Consider the following 15,701-nt stretch of genomic DNA (forward strand, 5'->3'; position numbering starts at 1 on the left):
GTTTAATGTTAATTGCTATTATAGGCTCTTAGTTGATATAGGGCAGTGTTAACCAAAATTTAAGCCACAGTTTTCTCAATATTGTTTGAAGTGTCCTGTATCTGGTGAAAGTGTACGGAGAGAAGACAGAGGGGCTGACAAAGACCAGGAAAAACATGTGATAAGATTCAAAAGCTGAAGAGTTGGGTTATGTATATGAGAGAGGGACAAAGAAAATCTTCTGAAGTTTATATCAAATAAACAAAAAGAAAAACAAAGACATTTCAAAGATGGGAACTGTCAAAAGATTTCTAATGAGGCATAATGGACCAATTTTTCTGGTGTGGGGTTGTTTCCTTTATCTTTGGACACTGGGTGAAGAGCTATCTAATTTACACATCTCTCATCTCCCAAAAGGGGAAAGAAAAAGACATATAATGGCCACTTGCTCAGCCAAGCTTACAGAGCCACTATTTGTGGCATCTATTGACTATCTAGAAATCTCAGAGTTGTCCTAACCAGTTCTCTACCATCTTCAGGCTGAAAGGTCCAGAGACAGTTATACAGCCAGGGCTGGTCAAGAGCGTTTACGACTTCCTAGCCATAAAAATACCCCATTCTTTATGTGTCAGGTATGAGTAGAAGGGAATGGTGCTTTCTAAATTCATTATGCTCCCCAATTAAACAAATTTCTACTTTAAGAATCTATGGATCAAGAATGATTCATTTGGCTTGCCCTATACAAAGCAGAAATGAAACAGAAAATAATGATTTGAGCTGAACCAAGACCACATATTTTACATTTTTAACTATAAGCTGTTAACCAGTAAGCAATTCTGTTACTGCTCTTTGACTCCCAACTTCTTCTTTTGTGATTACTGATTTCACTCAGTTGAATTGTTTTGCTTCTTAAAGCAAAGATCAACTAAGAAAACTGTATACTATTAATTTTAATCAATTTCATAACCAAAGGTAATTATTTTGATACAGGTATTTCAGAATACAAAAAGAGAAGGTAGCCAATTTCCTGAAAATTACCAGATCATTTAATAGTAAACAAGTCACATTATGTACCTATAGTGATTTTTAGCATTTGTATCCAGAAATCAATGACTGCTAGGGTCAAAGGATAAGTTTTTAACCCGCATATTAATGGAGGAATTTATCCTTCTCTGAGTAAGCAAGATAAAGGCACTTTTTAACGGGTTATACCTTGATTGGCACAGAATAGATTTTCATCTCCTTACGTTCAGTGAGGAACATTTTAAAGGCACTGTGAACAAGGAAGTTACAAATTAAGCTTATGAAACTTTTCTTTGATAAAAATAATTGAGTGTGAAAATTCAAGTACCACATCACTATAGAAACAGTATAATGATAAATAAAATACAGATATCAAAGTAGTTGTAAGAAATATCTTAAGAATAATGTATGCAAGGTGCATGTGGTAACATTTTTTTCAAGAACTTTAACTCAGCCCTTAAACTTTCAATGCCCACTAAAATGCCATTATTAAAAAAATAAATAACTAAAACAAAACTTTGGGAACTTATGCAAGCTAAGAGACTAAGGGAACACCATAGTTTTGTTTTGGTAACATTTAATTATGAATAACATTATGAAAAAAATCTATTTTATAAATAAAAAAATTTGGTACTCTATTAGTAGCAAGGATAAGAAAATATCAAATCCATACCTTGCAAAAACACACTTTATATTTGTCTTATATTCTTTATATATGTGATATGATAGATCATAAATTAAAGGGATAACAAGTCTTTTCCTTGTTCAAGTGTAGGTGCTTTAAAATATCAATGTATAAAAAAGGCTTTCTCCACATTGCCAGATTTGGTGGTAAGGGTGGGAAAGAAACACACGGGCATTCTGTAATTGGGATCATTTTGAACACTGTATTCATTTAAGTTTTAACTAAATCACATGATACAACCTCTATTTACAGAACGTTGAGTGTAGTAAGATTTCTAAGTATAGATTTTATCTAACGTTAATTAGAAAAGGCCTCAGAACTTTACACAATCATATTCATGACTTGTAACACCTTCTAAGAGGTTTAAGCCATTCATTATGCTGCCCTTGATATTGTATAAATGAAACCAAAAGTTGAAGAAGTTGAACGAATTGCTTTATATGTCAAAATTAAAGCTAATAAATTGGATACGAGAATTATATCCTTTCAATTTGATATCATAATCTCTCCCTGCAGATAACTGTAAATATGTGTGCATATATAGTACATATATATGCACATATATTTACTATATATACATACACATCTGAAAATATATATGTCAAACATACATATGCACATATACATTTGAATACACAGATATAAGATATATTTAGTTACATCTAAAAGCTGATGAACCCATAAAAAATGTAAATGACTAACCTGGTGTTACTACTACTCCATTTCCATTGACCACAGGCCTCTCTTCCTCCTCCTCTTCAGGAGGCTCTATACTTGCTTTCTCCATGTTGCTCACTGATTTATTCCTCTTCCGTTTGCCTTCAGCACTTGGAGTGGCCCCGGGAAGTATCTGGTCTGTTACATTTAATAATAATGGTGCTGGTTCTGCTGGAGGCTTTGGGGTACCGTAGTAATTGTCTGCAAATGATACCAAAACATTATGGAGTTAAATATTTCTCCTACTATGTGCATAATTTGTAAAGAATGGAGATTATATTGACAAATTTGTATGCTATTTCATACATATATATGTATTTTATACACACACGGTTTTGTATCCTTTTATATCTTCATTTGTTATTCCTATTGTAGTGGGCTTTATTGCTGAAGTAAAGATATAGAAACTATCTTTATTCTCACCTTTGCGCCAAACCAAAATAAAGTCATATGTATTAGTCTCAAATAGTACATAGCAATCTCAAAATTCAAAAATTTTTGATAGCAGCCCTTGATTATAATGTTTTAAAAAATAATTATGTCTCAATAAGGGTACAGGCAACTTTTATTTTTTAGCAAACTCCACAAGATTCTGGAAATGCAAAGCACATTGTGCTTTTCTCCTGCTTTCAAAGGGCCCTGGCTATTGTCTTTGATGGGCCCAGCATTCTGCTCAGAGCTGTATCTCCAGCCAGTTTAGTGGTTCCCATGACGGCTGACAGTGGGCCTGCTGCTCTCATCTTTGTTCAGATTACTGCAGCATTTTTTCCCACAGCTCCATGATCTGACCTATGAAAGCATTTGTTTCTGCCATCAGTCTAAGAGACTTCTGAAAAAAATGGAGAATAATTCCTATTTCTCTCTGTTGTGAGAGCCAGGCACCTACATAGTAGGCATGGAATAAATGCTTATCAAGTGAACATCTTTATATCTTCAAGAAATTACTTTATTTAAAATAGTTTAAAATTTTGACTAGTAAAGAACATAGTGGTGTTTTTAAAAATCAATGTTATGCTTTTAGCATCAACTTCAAACCTATATTGGTGCTTTTAATTAATTGAATAATTTTCTCACTCATTTGCACACTCATTCATTAAAATCTTTACATAGTTCTGACTATGCACCCAGGCACTCTAGTATGCTTGAGAAAATGATAAATATGACACAATCCTTATCTTCCAGATGCTCAAAGTTCTAGTGTGGAAGACAGGCATTTTTGACATCACGCAGATAAGCATTATAACAGGAAATAGGATTAAGCCCTGCGATCAAAGAGGCATAGAGGAGGAAACACGCCTCACTCTCTGCAGATACCACGGAAGGCAACTGGGAAAACCGCTGTGAAAGAAACAACCCTTAACTAGAAGTCATGAGTTTTAGACTTGGCTTTTCCACATAACTATAATTCAAGGAAGTTACTTAACCTTAGTAAGGCTAAATTTCTTCATCTATAAATTAGGCATAGCAAAACTGTTATAGTTACTTGTATTCTGGGTTGCAAACAACCAAAACCTACTCTAATTAAGTTCAACATGAGAGGGATGTATTGAAAAGATATGATATGGACAGTTGAGGGAAGAATGGAGTAACATGGGCAGAAACAAAGCAGTCCAGTCAGGAAACCAAGTTGCCTCGGCTGAAAATCCAACTGGTCCCACTGCCACAGGCACAGCCCTTGGCTGCCACTGCCTCGGTGGGAATGAGCCCCAAGCTCTCCTCTGTAACTGTAATTCACTCATTTCTAGGAAAACTCTCGGGCAGGGTTGTCTCACTGGCTGAGCTTCAGTCACGTGAGAGCCCTTGAGCTGCCAATTTAGGGCAAGATAATGGCTGCTTTTCTCGGCCTTAGGAAGAGGGGCGTGGAGCCCTACCCTCTATCCACCTCATTTCCCGACTCTCCCCAAGCAGGAAGGGTCTTGAGATGCTGAGCCAGCAGAAATGACAAACATCCACTATACTTGCCCTCCTCACTGGCTGGGTTGTTGCGAAGATGTATGTATGAGGAAGAATTTTATAAACTGCAAAATTGCAGTGGTTTTAATGGCAGTGTAAACCACATGCTGCCACGATGTAAGCTAATATTCTGAAGGCTATCTGTGCCACTAATGCTGTCGCCGCTTTCATGGACAGTCACAGTTGCAAGGGTAATACAAGGAATGAAAACAGTATGACTATGTTTGGTAGTTCTTGTACATGTAGGAAGTCTGCAGACTAGACTTTTTGCATACATTTTGCTAAAGATTACTTTTTAATTTAATTTAGAGTATTTAAAATGAATCAGACCTTCAAATGTACTGAACACATTCTGAGAGAACAAAAACTGCTAGTTTCTCCCTAGATGTCTATGAACTATTACTGTATTTTAGCATCCACAGGGGCTCACACCATCTCAGTAGTACACTGCTATACTTTCTATAGAATCTCATTATTTACTTCTTATCTAATAAACACAATGTAAAACTAGTAAATAATCCTGCATGTCCCAATAAATAATATAATTTTAAGTAGTATTCTGAGAACTTTAATGTCTTTAAGTATATATTGTACTAAGAAAACAGGTTATACTTTAGTGTTTTCTTTCCCCCCGTTTGTCTTTTCTGGTTAAATAACAATTAAAAATATGTGCATAGCTCAGGCTAAATATAAATATTAAGTAATAGACTTTGTTGAATTTATATTGCTAAATAATTGGCATGTGATGTGATTACAAGTTACATAGCAATGTCTTATTTCTAAAATTAGATTTATAAAACTAATACTTCAGATTAAATTGTAGATGTAAAACGGTATGAATCATTAGTTAAAATGTTGAGATTATTTTTATTAGCAATAATAATGGCAATTTAAAAGAGTCACAGAAATAACCCATACAGCAACTACAATTGATAAATATAATTCATGGAGAATAGGTTATCACCCCAAACCCAATGCAGAGAACAAGGAAATTACAAATACCTAAACCAAGTTAAAGAATCAGCCACTCAGGTACTGTGTTTCCCCGAAAATAAGACCTAGCCGACAAGCAGCTCTAATGCGTCTTTTGGAGTAAAAATTAATATAAGACCCAGTCTTATTTTACTATAAGATTGGGTCTTTAATATAATATAATACAATATAATATAATGTAATGTAACATAATACCAGGTCTTATATAATATAATATACATAAGACTGGGTCTTATATAACATAATATAGTATAGTATAATATGATATGATATCATATGATGTAATATAATATGATATGATATGATATAATATAATATAATATAATATAATATAATGTAATACTGGGTCTTACATTAATTTTTGCTCCAAAAGATGCATTAGAGCTGATTGTCCGGTTAGGTCTTATCTTCGGGGAAACATGGTAGCTGAAATTGTTACCTGATGTAAGTGTATACAAATCCATAAACTAAGGTGATATGCCTTTTTCAGAAAAAAAATAAACATCCAAACTCTTCTAAAATATAATTTGGAAACACTATCCCATTAAGAATGAATTGGCTCTATGTATAGTGCCAGAATTTAGTGAATCTAAAATCTCAAAATACCATACTAATATGGTGTAATGTTTAACAGCACAAATCATTGTGAGATAAACCTGACTTTGAATCCAGTGTCCCCTAATCTGGCCACCACTTTATAGCCTTAAATTGATTCAGTTAAAGTGGAAATGTGGGGCTGTAAGGTGACTATAGTCACAAAAACAACTCGACTACTACTATTATTACCATCATCACCACTGCAATTTACTGAGCTGGACACTGTAATGGGCATTTTAACTATGCACTCTCGTATCAAGTGGGGATTAGAATAACTCCTACCCCACAGTGCTGTTTTATAAAGATTAATGATAATTAAAGGAAATATAGTGTGACTGGATCTGAATAGGTAGTTGATATATGGTGACTAGTTTGGGTATTTATTCATTACAATACAGCATAAAGTCATTCTGACTCTGCAGTTAAATAAAAATGGAGGTTCTAAAAAATTAAACTATTTCCCAATACTATACACAAAGCATGTGGAAAAACTGTATCTGTTTGACTTAAGAACCTCATCTCTTTTCAAAATACTATATATCCTCTCAAGAGAAAAGTGTGATGAAATTTACAACCTAACAAGAGCTGATGCTAGAGGAGTTCAAAGCCACAACTAATGAGCACGAATGTATAATTTTCAAAAGGAAAAGGTCATAATTGCCACCAAATTATAAAGCAGAGACATTTTAGGTTAATTTCCCCCCATCCAAAAATGTGTGTGTGTGTGTTTGGGTGTAGGGTGTGTAAGGTATAGGCTTCTTTTTTTTTTTTTTTTTTTTTTTAAGATTTTATTGGGGAAGGGGAACAGGACTTTATTGGGGAACAGTGTGTACTTCCAGGACTTTTTTTCCAGTCAAGTTGTTGTCCTTTCAATCTTAGTTGTGGAGGGTGCTGTTCAGCTTCAAGTTGTTGTCCTTTCAGTCTTAGTTGTGGAGGGCGCAGCTCAGCTCCAAGTCCAGTTGCCGTTGCTAGTTGCAAGGGTCGCAGCCCACCATCCCTTGCGGGAGTCGAACTGCTGGCAACCTTGTGGTTGAGAGGACGCGCTCCAACCAACTGAGCCATCTGGGAGCTCAGCGGCAGCTCAGCTCAAGGTGCTGTGTTCAATCTTAGTTGCAGGGGCAGAGCCTACCATCCCTTGCGGGACTTGAGGAGTTGAACCAGCAATCTTCTGGTTGAGAGCCCGCTGGCCCATGTGGGAATCGAACCAGCAGCCTGCGGAGTTAGGAGCATGGAGCTCCAACCGCCTGAGCCACTGGGCCGGCCCAGGTATAGGCTTTTATATCCCAGTTTTCACTGAATACATTTGTATTTGAATAGAATGATGTACTCATTAGTAGTTTCATGTAAATTTAATACAAAACTTCACTAACTTTGTTGTCGAACATGATGGCAAAAGAGAAATTATATATAAAATTATTCACTTAGTTCTATCATAATTAGGATAACCCATAAATCTACATAATCTTAGTTTTAATCAATGCCTGAGTAATAAAAGAGAAAATTATTTGAGGAATTTGATTTATTCTTCAGCTTTTTAAGTACTTATGAAAATGAATTAAAAAAAAACTGTAGTTATTGCAAAGAGTAAAACGGTGAATGCACCCATTTCTGACATTATAAATATAGGAACGCTTTTAAAAAATTTGAATAAAATCAATTGTCTATACAACATCAATAATTGGTTTTGTAATAATATAAATCATTTAGTAACTGTGCATTTACACTGGACACTGTTATACTAATTCTTGCAAAGGGAGAGGGACTAAAACAGGTTATATTGTTATAAACTAAACCTGGCTAGAGTCCTTCGAAAAATCTAATCCATTGCCTACTTTTAGGACCCATTCCTAAATCATCCAGAAGAGATGAAAATAGCTTTCTAAGTAACTTTTCATGTATTTTATTTGCAGACTATCATGGAATTAGTCCTCTGCTTTCTCCATACTTGTTAGACCAAGTAATTTTTTCAATAAGTCTTAGCATACATTTTTTAAATGATGATGTTTTTGTCTTCTGATCCTTCCAGGTATTTTTCTCCCCACATTTTATTTAATGGTGAAGCCAGGTGTGTGTGTGAAGGGGACGGGGGAAGCTATTTCAACGAGTTATAAATTGTTCCCTTTTTTGTAACCCTACTCTTTATTTGGCTTTTTAAGTAATAGACTCAGATGGTGACTGTTGTTTCAGTCCTTTGGGTGTATAAGAATAACACGTGTGGGTTTGACATCAAATAACCATAGATCTTTCCACATGGCACCCAAGCGGAGATGGGTTTTAGAAAGGTAATATTCTTGTCTTCAGCATACCTCACAGATTAAGGTCTTGACCTGCATTTGTCCCCAATATTGTCAGTGCTTTTATTCCCATTTTGGTAATAAAAAAAGAAGCAATTTTGGATAATGGGTTAGCAAAAGAAAGATGATTGCCTACAGGGATTCTGGGACTTGCAGACAATACAGCCCATCACTGGGGTCCCCAGAGAGCTTGAGTTGGAAACAATGTGTGGCAAAATTTAACAGGCTGAGAATCTCATCATTTGTTTTTTACAGTTTTATAAATAGAGGAAATTGATTGATACTTGGCCTCCTTAATGGCACCTGGAAAATTTGACATTGACATTAAACAAAGAGATTCACAATTTCAGATCCACTCATAATTAATTATGTTTGAAAACCTGCCAGATCATAAATACACAATCATTCTTGTCCACATCAGAGATTTAGATTTGTATTAATAGAAACAGATAAACCATGAGAGGATTCTAAATTGAACTTCAAGACATGTTTAAAATATTACACAAGGGATGGTATTGAGTTAAAAATAGTACCCCAAAACCATCATAACTTGTCAGCCATGGCAAGAATCACAGTTATATGGCTACAGAGATAGTAAGTTAGAAATTGTATAAATATAAAACTAAGTTGGTAAACGTAGCCTACAAAATTAATTCTACTTTTCTAAAACTGCACTTCCTACCAGAATATAAGACTCCAAAGTCTCACAATGCTTTGTCAACTGATTTTTGAAGTTATTTTTGTAGGCGGCTATGATAGTTAACTTTGGTCTGCTCAAAAAAAGGTAGTATAATATCCTCATCGTGTCACAGGTAGTAGCTTGAAACCAAAATGCAAAAATTCTCTGACTTCAAAAAGATAATGTCCTTTTCTCCTGTGGTGAAACATTAATCTTATATGTGCCAGGAATAGGAAAAACATCCAAAATGATGTTTGTCACTGATACCTGTACTGAACAGCAAATTGCTAAATTTTGTGAAAATTCATTATTGAACGTGACTTTCAAAGTCTGCACAATTATGTAAACAATGTGAAAGCTTCTGTTTTCTCACATACAGAATTGAATTATTCAGTAATAAACCTCACCTCAGAAATTCAATTAAATGAATGCTGATTTGACAATGGATTACTTTCTGAATTTTACTGTCTTTATCTGTCCATCGATATTCTGCAGAAATCATGTATTTGGTTTAAGCTGACTAACATTTTCTGACACTTGTTTGCAAGTTCTCAATAGGTTATTGTGGTCATTCTCACTGAATTTTCATTTATTCATGTTAGCAAATGTGGACAGGCACAGGACAAAAATCTTTGCTAAACGTCACTGTCCACAAACTGGCCAAGTGAAGTGGTTCACCTATTTAAAAGATATCAGATACCCTTCCCTTTAGTGACTCTTCCCTTCAGATATTATTCAGAGGAGTTCAGAACATTTCCCACCTGCACCAAATAACGTATGTAAAGAAATTACGCTAGGAAATCCTCAAAAGAACAAAGGAAGCTACATATGATTTTTCAATGTCAAATATACATCTACTTTTAAAGTAAAGCACTTGAACATTTATAATTCTAGTCACAAAAATTTTACAACCCCGATTCATAAGCATATCATATTTAAATAATATTAAATCCCCTCAAGCCGCACTTTCTAGTAGAAATGTAATGTGAACCACGAAGACAACCTCTTATGTAATTTAAAATTTTCTAGTTAGCCACACCAAAAAAGGATAAAGAAAGGTGAATGTTCTTGTAATAATATATTTTACTTTACCCAATATAGTCAAAATATTATCATTGCAATACAGGATCAATATAAAAAGTTAGGAATGTGATATTTTTACCTTTTTTCTCATTAAGTCTTTAAAACCCAGTGTATAGTTTATACTTAGAGCACATCTTAATTTGGATCAGACCCATTTTGAGTGCATAATGGCCTTATGTCACCAGTGGCTACCATATTGGACAGCATAGTCTTAAACAATCCCTTTCAGGAAATAACATTTTAAGTTACCATATTATCACCTGAATGACATATGTTTCTCATACACAATAAAATGAAAATCTCTGCTTCAAATGACTGAGAAAACTGAGTAAATACCAAAACACAGTAACAATTTCAGGTGACATTGTATCAATGACATTTTCCTTGTTTAATTGCTTTGCTGCTCTGAGTACGTATAAAATATTATTAAGCACCCAGCAGATGTACATTTCTTAGTAACTCTCTTCCATCCGGTTTCCTAATCATCCATTTTATCACTTTATCTTGTCTTAACTTGAAAAAACCCACTTTTTGACTTTATTATCAAGTTACAGGTTAGAAAGGGAAAAAAGGAACAAATGTTGCAAGTAAGTAATGTGCATCACTAGTGTGAGTACCCCGTCCTTCGGTTCAAGAGCAGAACTGACGAGCCTCTCTTTATAATTGATTACAACCCATAGAGAGAGGAATTGTTGACTCACAGTAACAGAGTGAAAACAGAGAAATTACTCATATTGTTGTCTTCCCTCTTGTCCTCTCTCTGGGAAGACACTCATTTTGAGTATTCATAGTGCTTAGTACCCATTACCTCATCCTTCTCTCATTAGGCTCCTATCTTCATAACTTACGCTAACAACAATTCCAATTTTCTTTTTCTTCTATATACTGTATGTGTCCCATTTCCAATTTCCTTTGGGTCTTGCTAAGTGACTGGGTCACCACTCTGATAAACTAAACTAATATGCCAATGATTAAAATTGGCTTATTTTATCCCTTATAATATTTTCATTTTAACACAGTATTTAAAGCTCTAATCCAAAAGGTTAATCATGAAATTTGGGCTATAACTGGTCAATTCAGTGGGGAGCGTGTTTCTCAGAGGACACTTTAGTGCTCTCAAATCACAGTGGAGAAATTTTCCTGGGCAGTCAGGGCACCTGGTGTAGTAAATGTGATGATGCTTGGGAATCTAAGCAAAATATCAATGCAAAGATTTTTGGAAAACAGAACTGAGATAAAAATAATGTATATTATAATTCCAGGTTGTAAAAAAAATGTACATGTCTATCTTTTTTGTTGGAAACCATTTGTAATTGTGTCATTAATGCAATTAATTGTTTCAGTTTTTAAGTGTCTAGTGAGCTCAGTGTTCAAGAGACAATCCCTTTACGGCTTATTAACCACAAATAAAAAAGTGGAAGTAAAAGTTTGATAAATTTTTAAATGGGCATTCATACAAAGCTCAGTGAATTCCTTTGATAATCACTTTGATTAAATTACTCCTTTAAATGATATGATAAAGGAAACTGAACAATATTATTTTTCTTACACAAATTTATGGCTTATCATATAACTTCCTTCCCTCTATGGTGCTATTAACTCTGATACTATAAAATTATTAAGAAATTAGGAGACCTTTAAGACTTTCTTTTGTCACTATCTTCCAAGTACAATACCCAAGGAAATTCTGATTAATAACTTGATTGTTGGTGAATGACTAAATAAATTTGCCAAATACCTAATTTCTAATACTCAGTTTTACTAATAAAAATCAGAAAAACTTGTAAAAGCAAGTAGAAGTAATATTCTACTTAGATTTTTCCAAGCTTGTCCTTCTGGGAAGAATTCTGCATATAGTCATAGCATCTGGGTTGTAATTGAGGTTCTACCAGTAACCCTAAAAGAACTTGGATTAAGCATTTAACTCCTCTGAACCTTAGTTTCTTCATTTGTTAATTGACAGAATTGAGTCAGAGTTCTAGAGTACTCACCTCCAAAATTCTGTAACGAAAATTTTCAAAGAATATAATGACAACAGGTTATATTTCCTTGCCATTGTATTAAAAATCCTGAATTGACCATGGATAGAGAATGACAATAAACTGCAGCCCACAGTTTCAATTATTTGTGAGCCAGGACTCATTTGTTTTCTTGACATAAACATGGAGAACTGTCATTTTACTCTATATTTCTTTGTGCATTCCTTTCTGAGAAAGTGGTTGTGGTTGCAGAGTATTTCTATTTTCTCCAAGACTTTCATCTACATCTATCCCTGTTGGTGAGGTAGACAGTCCCTAAGTGTATTACCCATATGATGTGAACTATGATTATACTGTAGAAGATCATATATGACACACTTCAACTTTATATTTTAGTCTATCTGACACTTAAAAAAATTCTGATTTGTTTTAAAGAATCAACATTGTGATCATGTAATCTGTGAGACACAAACATAATTCCTAAGTGATAGAGTATAGTTCAAGCTAGCAGCAATTTAGATGTAAGTAGAACAAATTTGTAATCCAGAAAGACAAGAACAACCCAAAAGACTAAAGGGAAAAAAAAAAAAAAGGTTTTGGTATTTAAGCTTAAGGCTTTGTCTGTATAATGCTAGCAAGTATTGAATAATGTATTTTTTTCCCTCTTAATCAGTATACTCACATCCTAATAAAACCAACCTCATGACAAAAACAAAACTAAACAAAACAAAAAGCCTGTCTCAGAACTATTGGTATTTGATATTTAAAATTCTAAAGACCAACCATTAATTCTTTAAAGGTATATGTTTTAGTAAGGTACAACTCCCTCAGTTCTTAAATTTTTGTATTATATTTTACTTTTCATACCATTCTTCTCATTCTCTAGTAAATTGTGAAAGTACCAGAAATAACAGCTTATTGTAGAAAAAATGTGACATAATGAAGAAAGTGAAAAGTAGAAGGAGAAATATGGGGGTCAAAACTCAATCAGAAAAGAAATGGAAATAAAGTAAGAAGAAGAATAAGGAGGAGAGAGAAGAAAGAGTTGGAGGAAAAGGTGGAAAGGGAAGAAGATGAGGATGAGGAAGAAGACAGTGATGAGTCTTTCCATGAAGATGTTTAGTTGCAACATGATTCTTTAGGTGACATTCTGAACCAAAGCCATGCATATGTAGCTATCTGTCATCACCTCATAGCTAATAAAGTACTATGATACACTGTCCAATGTGTCATCCAATTGCTACATCTGGCCATTGAGGACTTCAAATGCGGCTAGTTTGAATTGAGATGTGAAATCCACACTAGATTTTAAGACTTAGTACAAAAAATATATATAATAAGTGAAGTATTCCAGACCACATCAATTAGAACTAAATTACTGAAAAACTATCATTGAGAATTGCCTGAAGTCTAGCTGAACCAAAGTCCTACAACTATGGACATACAGAAGAAGACACATCGAGATGGGAAAGAGGAGCAGAGATGCAGACGAGCTTGTCCCACACCTGAGTGTGACCATTAAAAAGTGGGAAGGATATCTTGGTTGCGGCGGTCCCACTCTGAGGAGTGATGGGCACCAGCATCTCCCCAGCCCAAGGTTCCAGTGCTGGGGAGAGAAGTCCTCATACTTTCTGGCTGTGAAAACCAAAGGAGATTGTGGCTGAGTGAGACAGAGGGCAGCTGGGACTGTTTAAAGGGACTGTATACAGACTTATGTGTGGATGGTATCACCCACTCTTAGCTCCAGCACTGGGGCAGCAGCTTGAAAGCTGGAATGGACATACAGGGAAAAACTGAATTGTCTAGCATGAGGATGAGGGCTGGAGAGGCAGCTTTATCCCAGATGAAGTAGTTAGCAAAACCCATTATTTCATTGTTGAGCCCTCCCCCTCCCTGCATGCAGATGAAGGTCATATCTGAGTCTCCATCAAGCTGGCTAACACCTTTCCTCTGACCTGCCCTAGTGATTCCCTGAGACTACAGGCCCCACCCGACTTTCGAGCACATCTAAGCTGCTTCCAGTAGCTTTTTCATACAAACTGCCTGCCTTGGCTGATGTTGTGGACTTTCCTAAAACCTCTCAAAGGTTCACAAAACCCAAACAAGTAGCACCTCGCTTTGGTACCTCTGGCTGAGCAGCCCTGAGCTCAGCACTAGCAGCAGCTGGCCCAGGTATGTAGCTTGGACTCTCAAGTCACCTCCAAGTACACTGTGGGCAATGGCCATCTCTAGATTGCTTTGTGACTCATACCAGGTAGCCCTGGGTAGGGCACAAACAGCGGTTGAATTTGACATGCAGCGGTCCCCTCACAGGAGGCTTGAGGGCTGGCAGTCCCAGGGACCAGCTTCAAAGTGAGCCACAGCATCACCTAGAAATCTCCCAATATGACAAACCCAAAGGGTGGACTGGGCAGGCACCAGAGTCCCACTAAAGTGCACCCTTCTCTGTAGGGTAAGGCTCTGCACAACAACTCCTCTATTATAGTCACAGCCAGTCCTCACAACCAATCAGCCTGTGGGTCAGTCCCTCCCATTGATGTGCAAACAGCAACCAAGTCTCAACTAACAAGAGGGCACACACCACCCACACAAGGGACACATCTGGGGTATCTGGTTCTGGTGACCAGGGAGATTGCATCACTGAGTACCACAGCATACCTACTACATAAGGCCACTTTACTAAGGTAAGGAGGCATAACAGCTCTACATAGAAAGAAACACAGGGAGGCAGCCAAAATGGAGGGAAAAGAAATGTTTACCAAATAAAAGAACAGAACCCAGCACCAGAGAAAGAACTAAACAAAATGAAGACAAGCAATCTACCAGATTCACAGTTCCCAACACTGGTTATAAGGATGCTCAATAATCTCAGGGAGATCTTCAACAAAGAGAAAAGAAACATAAAAATAGAGCTAGAAAACATAAAAAAAGAGGCAATCAGAAATAAAGAATACACTAACTGAAATGAAGGAAACATTAGAGGAAATCAATATAGGTTAGATGAAGCAGAGGATCAAATCAGTGATTCCAAAGATAAAGTAGCAAAAACCACCCAATCAGAACAGCAAAAAGAAAAAAGAATCAAAAAAATTGTTTATGGGGCCTCTGAGGCAATATCAAGCATACCAACATTTGCATCATAAAGTGATGAGAAGAAGAGAGAGAGCAAGGAATTGAAAATCTATTTGAAGAAATAATGACTGAAAACTTCCCTAACCTGGTGAAGGAAATAGACATACAAGGCCAGGAAACACAGAGAGTCCCAAATAAGATAAACCAAAGAGGCCCACATGGAGACACATCATAATTAAAATGCCAAAGGTTAAAGACAGAGAACCTTACAAGCAGCAAGAGAAAAGCAGTTAGTTACCTATAAGGAAACACCCATATGACTGTCAGCTGATTTCTCAACAGAAACTTTGCAGGCCAGAGGAGATTGACAGGAAATAGTCAAAGTGATGAAAAGATAGGACCTACAACCAAGCTTACTCTACCCAGCAAAGCTATCATTTAGAGGCAAAGGATAGATAAAGAGCTTCACAGACAAGAAAAAGCTAGAGCTCCTCACCACCAAGCCAATATACAAGGAGTGTTAGAGGGACTTCTTTAAGACTAATAGTACTACTACTACAATTGCTACTACTAATACTACTAATAAAATGGCAATAACTACATATCTATCAACAATTACTTTAAATGTAAATGAATTAAATGCTCCA

At 35.7% G+C, this 15,701-nt stretch overlaps 1 protein-coding gene across 9 annotated transcripts in view; it reads right to left on the minus strand.

Annotated features, from left to right (window-relative positions):
• The window catches only part of MAGI2 (membrane associated guanylate kinase, WW and PDZ domain containing 2), a 1,294,930-nt gene that overhangs the window by 448,954 nt on the left and 830,275 nt on the right, over positions 1 to 15,701 (minus strand). For all 9 annotated transcript variants that reach the window (XM_074340646.1, XM_074340647.1, XM_074340644.1 and 6 more), the window contains one exon: positions 2,390 to 2,605. In XM_074340646.1, the coding sequence (XP_074196747.1) occupies positions 2,390 to 2,605 (216 nt within the window). The remainder of the gene's footprint in view (positions 1 to 2,389; positions 2,606 to 15,701) is intronic.

The sequence above is a fragment of the Rhinolophus sinicus genome, linkage group LG09 (assembly GCF_036562045.2).
Source record: "Rhinolophus sinicus isolate RSC01 linkage group LG09, ASM3656204v1, whole genome shotgun sequence".
Classification (NCBI taxonomy): Eukaryota; Metazoa; Chordata; class Mammalia; order Chiroptera; family Rhinolophidae; genus Rhinolophus; species Rhinolophus sinicus.